Here is a 6,722-nt window from a genome sequence, read left to right on the forward strand (position 1 = left end):
TTGTTCGGGGTCCATAGATGTTGGTGATTATCCTTTTATCCCTAGATCCTAATTCTTGGAAAGTCATTAGATGAAATTCACTACCACTACTAGGCTTCTCATGATGATTCAAGTTGCATTCCATACCATGACCTTACCATCCACCTTGCCACTAGAGTTGTTTACAAGGAGATGAGTTCATTATAACACTACATTTTATATTTATTATATTAGCATGGATTCATAGTTATGTTTGGTCTCTTATAGAAGCATGATATCTCGTTTCTCTAATAGGGTTTTTTTTCTTCAAGAGGTAGTTCTTTTCTTTACCATTTACCATTGAGGCCTATTTTATTCCAAAATATTTTCATGATTCACTAGATGGAGAGTGGATTGGAACTTATCTAAGAGAGCCTTGTTTTGGTTAGAGTTGATCTATAGGGAACCCGTTTTTTGTAATTTTGGTTTATTGGTCTTCCCCTTTGGTTTACCCTTTACTCCTTTTATTTTCTTCTAATTTAAGAGCGATTAATTTCATGCCCAATTCATTGAAGTGGTTTAGGTTGAAAGTAATTCCTCCTCCCCTAGTCCTTTTCTACATGTCCTCCTTGTGTCATTGTGGGATATCTCTTAGGGGAGGCAATTTAGATATTCCTACTCAAATTGTTCTTGGAGTAAGATGTAACAACCTCATCCCACATTTACTCACTTTTACAAGCTCTCCAGCTAAACATGAGCTGAGAGTTACTATGACATGACCCAACATCCAAGTTCCAATTATGGAAGTGGGGTCTACTAATCGGAAACATACTGAAACCTCTTAGGGACATCAGATAACCTAGGTGTTAGATCACAATCCCTAGTGCTCAAGTCCTGAGTTGGAACTTCTTTTAAACTGAGCTCATAGCCCAACCACATGTACATGCCTCCCTCCATGTGGTTGCAATTGAAATTTCCCAGTTCCATGCATGTAGGCACGAAATCAGTGCCATATTTTCTAGGCTAGCCTACAAGCCACTGCCTAGAACAACCTAGAACTTTAAGTACCAAGGAGATATCTTATGCAAAAGTTGTTAAACACATGAGAAATATTTCGTCAAACACATACTAAACATAATAAATACGGGTGATGAATTCATATATGTTCCATGTCTCCTTAACTTCATCAAGGAATAATCAAGAATGCTCAATTCCCTCTCAAACTAGTTGCAACAACACTAGTTATCCCATGCATCCATATAACCATTCATTAACTTTAAAAAATCATAAACAAGATCAATGGCAAGAGCACATCATTTAACCATGCATATAACCAAACATATAACTAGAATGAATTCATGACAAATCAATGATAAATCAACAAAATAACTAGTACATGTGCTCATCGATCACAATAAGTAAATAACTCAGATTAACATATATAGATACCAACCAAGTCAAGGACTTCACGTACCACCCGACCATAGATTGGGATGAACCAAATCTCTCTTTCAACAAATCACCCCCATGCCATATTCCAAGCATGAATGTGGGATCTCATGAGATGAATCAAAATTGAACAAACTAGGGCTTCCAGAGGCCAAAACACCTCAACCCTCAACCACAATGATTTCACCTAAACCGGTCCAGAAATTACTAATAACAAACAAGCTTGGATGCCTCCAAATTTCTTCACGATATTCAATGGATTTTTCCTGCCTCCTCCCATCCATTAAGAGTTCCAAGAGAAATCTCATCTCCACCCTTGACCCTTGGGAGATTCCTGAGACCACCTGACCAGGATCCAAAGTCTATCGGCCATCCAAAGATTAAACCAAAACAAGGAACCCACAACACCATGGCTAACTAGGAAATGACAAGGTAATGATGAAAACCACTGTCAATCCAGGAAAATCCCATGCCAATCACAACAACACAACTAAACAACCAAATGAATGTGCCATGCATTCAAATCTCAACAATGAAATCACACATGCAACCTGTTACATGGAATGTCCTCTTATTGTAGCTTCTTTTCCAACCTTTTACTTGTGATCCATTACTCTCCTTTGCTTGCTTGTGTCCAAGTGCCTCCTCTCTCCTCTCTCAGAGATCTATTTATGAAGGTGATCTAAGCTAGAACTGACAAAAGCTATGAACTGTTTCTTTGATGTCTTTTTATCATTGATGTCTAGTCTCTTCCTTTCCTTTTTCCTCTTTTCTTCATTTTCCCTCATTTTCTATCTAATTTCCCCTGCATGTATATTTGTGTCCCCTGATCTTCCTTTTCTCCTATTTTCCTTTATTTCTTTTATTATATTTCCATTTATTGCCTCTTTTCCTTCGCCAATTTCCATAGCCATTAATTAACCACAAGTGATGCCCATTATAACGTTTTTCCCTCCATTCAACTTGGAATATGTGTGACATGACCTTGGTCTTATTTTATTTATATATAAAATCAACCCGGGGTTGTTACACAAGAGTGTTATCATATTTTCCATATATATATGAGTCATGAGAGACCTCTTTAGCCACACTTGATGAGACTGATTCCTCCATGATATTTCTCCCCTAATTTCTATTTTCCTTGGAACTACATGATCTACCTCTTTTGGTTTTTCTTCTTTTGATGTCTAGGTCCTTTATTGGTGATAAGATGGGTTTTATTTGCTTTTTCTCTATAGGAATTCTTTCCTTCTATTATGTGATGGTTGTTGGCTCCTCCTCTTTTAGGTTTCCCTCATTATAAGGAAGGATTGATTCTAATTGCAATGCATCAACATTATTTTTTCTTTGTAGTTTATCGACATGTGGAGTTAAGCTATGATTTCACTTATTTTTAGTGTTCATTGCACATTTTGTCTCTAGATCTTTATATTTAATGTTGGCCTCATTTGTGGGGTATTCTTAGAACAATGATTTATTTATTTATTTGTAGTAATTTATGTAGATAAATAATATGTGCTTATCTAGGGTTTGGATCCATACCATGCTTTGATAGTTGGTGAGAATGTATTTAGGAAGGGCACTAAAGACATTCATGTAGACATCGATGCTGATATAGGAGGTGCATCTTGTTGCTTTGGTTGCCTTAAATGTTTTTACATAAAATTCAATCTTATTTCGTTTTCCTGTCATGGTTTTTTAACGACAAAATTCTTATGGTACCAAATACATGCATATCGATATGAGTAACTAAGTGAAATCCTCTTGTTCTACATTGAATTGTTCTACCTAGTAGCAGAAAAAAAATATTATTGAATTAGAGAAGAGGGGCCATTCTAAAATATATGTTAGTGAATTTAGTGGAAAAGCATTATTTAGAGCCTAGCTTGAGCTATACAACTCATGTGGGTTTCAATTGTTTCTTATCCTTGAGGTGAGTAAGGTCTTTCTCTATTGAAAAATCCTAAAATTTCCCGTCTCTGCATGAACATTGATGCATATCATATAGTTGTTAATGCACATGGAGATGGATTCATAGCATGGGGCCTTTGTTGTTTTTTCTAAGAAAATATTGTTTGTCTTTTCCTATAGTTTCCTTTGTTACGATTGTGAGGGGGGAGGCTTTATAAGTCATTCCTTCATGATTATGGCCTTGAAAGTGGATGACCCTGGCTCTCCCATCTCTATGAAAGCTATGAAGTTTGTATAATGAGTTATTTTTTGAACCTAGGCACAACCATTTTCAAGGTTTCAGTCACCCACCAAGTTGTAACTCTATTGAAATAATGTTAGCATAAATACAAACAATATAGATGTTATAATCCTACTAATATCAAAAGTTTCCAATAATCACAATTCCAATGGATGTTATAACCTTAATTAATTAAAATTATATCGATATTATGTTGTAAAGTATTGTATGTTTTCATTGCAGTTTTTTCACATTTATTAAAACACAAGTATCAAAACTACAATAAGCTTCAAAGAACAATGTGTAGACTACAGACAATAAAATGTGTAAAATATCATATGGTCATTGATAATGTTGTTATATTATATTTCTAAAAACTTTGACATGTTTTTTTGCAGGTCACTACAAACCATCAAGTGAACTCTCAATAGCTATATCCAAATCAAAACTAAATTACAAATTTGAAACTCTACAGACTGCCACTAAAAATTTTGATCCCATAAACAAAATTGGTCAAGGTGGCTTTGGTTCAGTGTATAAGGTGATTTCAATTTTCTAATTTCATTTTAAACTTTTGATTTTTTAAAATACATAGATAAATTTACATCATTATTGAACAAAATAGAATGGGCATGTTTGCAGGGCCTTCTAGATGGTAGACAAATTGCTGTGAAGAGACTATTTTCCAATAGAGAAGAGAGTGTGAACGAGTTCTTCAATGAAGTCAATTTGATAAGTTGTGTTCAACACAAAAACCTTGTCAAACTTCTTGGATGTAGTGTGGATGGCCCAGAAAAACTTTTGGTGTATGAATACCTTCCCAACAAAAGCCTTGATCGATTTCTATTTGGTAATAGTTCTTGTCTCAATAAATTGATTTTCCTTATGATCAATCTTCAAATGTTGAGAAATATTATCTTTTCAAGTTATGTTTAAGTTATTTGATATAGAATTGTACTTTACAACAGATGAGACCCTGAAAAATGTACTGGATTGGAAAAGGAGGTTTGACATTATACTAGGCACTGCAAGTGGGCTAGCTTATCTCCACCAAGAATCAGATATACGCATCATCCATCGAGATATAAAAGCTAGCAATATTCTACTAGACCACCTTTTCAAGCCAAAAATTGCAGATTTTGGGTTGATTAAATACTTCTCAGAAGATCAAAGTCATCTTAGCACAAGAATCATTGGAACTCGGTGAGAATGAATTTGATAGTTATTAATTTTTTTTAATAGAAAATGTGTCTGATTTCTTATTTTTGTTTTCACAGAGGTTACATGGCTCCAGAATATCTAGTTCATGGCCATTTGACAGAAAAGGTTGATGTTTATGCTTTTGGGGTGCTAGTCCTTGAGATTATTAGTGGCAAAGGAATAAAACTCCTATGCACAGAAATGACATACCATCTCTCTTAACAATGGTAATGGAATCATCATATAGACAATTTTCATTTCTTCTTCAAATAAAATTCTAATAATATTCAAATTTATAATGTATGTATGGTGCAGGTTTGGAACTATCATCTATCAGGCACTATTGCAAGCATAATTGATCCCAACATCAAAGAAAACTGCCAAGGGGAGATACTACAAGTTGTTCACATAGCTCTTCTTTGCACACAAACATCTGCAATACTTCGTCCTTCCATGTCTGAAGTTGTCACATTCCTCATTAGTAAAGACCAAAATCTTCTAGAACCTACTCAACCCCCTTATATAGATGTCACCCATTTACAATCAAACATTAATACTAGTGTTACATTGAACCATTCAAATTCAAATACTAACACAAGTGTTTCACCTATATCACTAATAGATGGTGGTACATTACCAAACGTTCACTCTTCCTCTCACAATCCAATGTCATTAAACACCATTTCAATAAGCTCTTTTGGTCCAAGATGATAAAAAGAAATGTTTCAAAGTTAGTGAATTAGTTAATCCCACATGGTGGGGATTATTATATTTTATAAGTACTATGAACACATACCAACATTCTTTCCAGAAGGGGTACAAACTAACTTTTGTAACATTGGAATTAATCCAATGGAAACATATATGTTATTTTTGTTTTTAAATGGATTGAAAAAAGGACTATGTACTTGACATGTAGTATAGGGATCTAATATATTCAAAATACCCAAAACAATGTTAGAATGGCCGATGCAATCTATGGATTTAATATATTATTAGTGTTGAATAAAATATATGGATTCAATATAGTTGAACTAGAACAAGTGCAACAATATTAGTGTGGATTATTTTCAATAGAAAAGCACGTGATTTCAAAGTGTACGTCTGGAATTTAACCCGATGGAAACATATTTGCTGTTCTTGTGTTAGAATGGATTGAAAGAGCTAGCTATGTATTTGACATGCAAAATAGGGATCTAATATATTCAAATCAGAATAAGCACAAAAATATTGGAGTGGTAGTAATTTACTGATTTAATATATTATTGGAGTGTTGCATACCATCAATAGATTTAGTATATTTGAATTACAAGAAGTACAACAATATTCGTTTGGCTTTAACGAGGAGTGTATATCATCTCATTTCTGTATGAGAACATGATTGATTAAAAGTACATGACTTTTAAATGCACATGATTTTTTTTAGATCTAATATGTATCAATTTAAATTGGAATAAACATAAAAATATTAAAATGATAAACAAATGCTTAAAACAAATAACAAAATTTTTTAAATTATAAAATGTTCACAAGATTTACAATTGGTTCATAGGTATTCTTTAGCAAATTTATCGTGATTTTAAGGTCAAATTGAGAAAATGGGATTTCTCAAAACCTTGAAACATAAAGGTTTTTAGGAAAATAATTAGGTAGATTTGAAGTTGTAATATCAAAATCCTTGTTAAATACAATTAGATTAAGGAGAATATCTATTATTTAGGTCTAATGACAAAAAAAAATAATGATTTAATTGATTTACAAACAAACATTTTCTTCCTACATTATTATGAACTTTCTTCTAGTCCAACCAAATCACAAGTACAATTCCATTTTACCAATTATAACTATTATAAAGGTTGATATTAGCACTTACAATGTTAACATTTTTTTTTACTTTTATTGTTTGGCAATCATCCTTCATGAT

The 6,722-nt window shown here is 33.2% G+C and overlaps 1 protein-coding gene across 2 annotated transcripts in view; it reads left to right on the forward strand.

Annotated features, from left to right (window-relative positions):
* Positions 1 to 5,747, forward strand: part of LOC149206352 (cysteine-rich receptor-like protein kinase 2) — a 133,221-nt gene extending 127,474 nt beyond the window's left edge. Inside the window, exons 3-7 of one of the 2 annotated variants that reach the window (XM_089393687.1) lie at positions 3,997 to 4,139; positions 4,241 to 4,448; positions 4,567 to 4,801; positions 4,876 to 4,924; positions 5,114 to 5,747. In XM_089393687.1, the coding sequence (XP_089249813.1) occupies positions 3,997 to 4,139; positions 4,241 to 4,448; positions 4,567 to 4,801; positions 4,876 to 4,924; positions 5,114 to 5,509 (1,031 nt within the window). In that variant the 3' untranslated portion in view covers positions 5,510 to 5,747. Of the gene's footprint in view, positions 1 to 3,996; positions 4,140 to 4,240; positions 4,449 to 4,566; positions 4,802 to 4,875; positions 5,026 to 5,113 lie in introns of both variants that reach the window. The other variant, XM_089393688.1, reaches the window with a different exon arrangement.
* The last annotated feature ends 975 nt before the right edge of the window (positions 5,748 to 6,722 follow it).

This window comes from Pinus tabuliformis, chromosome 1_2, assembly GCF_031772625.1.
Source record: "Pinus tabuliformis cultivar Carrire ecotype Pingquan chromosome 1_2, CPIR1, whole genome shotgun sequence".
In the NCBI taxonomy this organism is placed as follows: Eukaryota; Viridiplantae; Streptophyta; class Pinopsida; order Pinales; family Pinaceae; genus Pinus; species Pinus tabuliformis.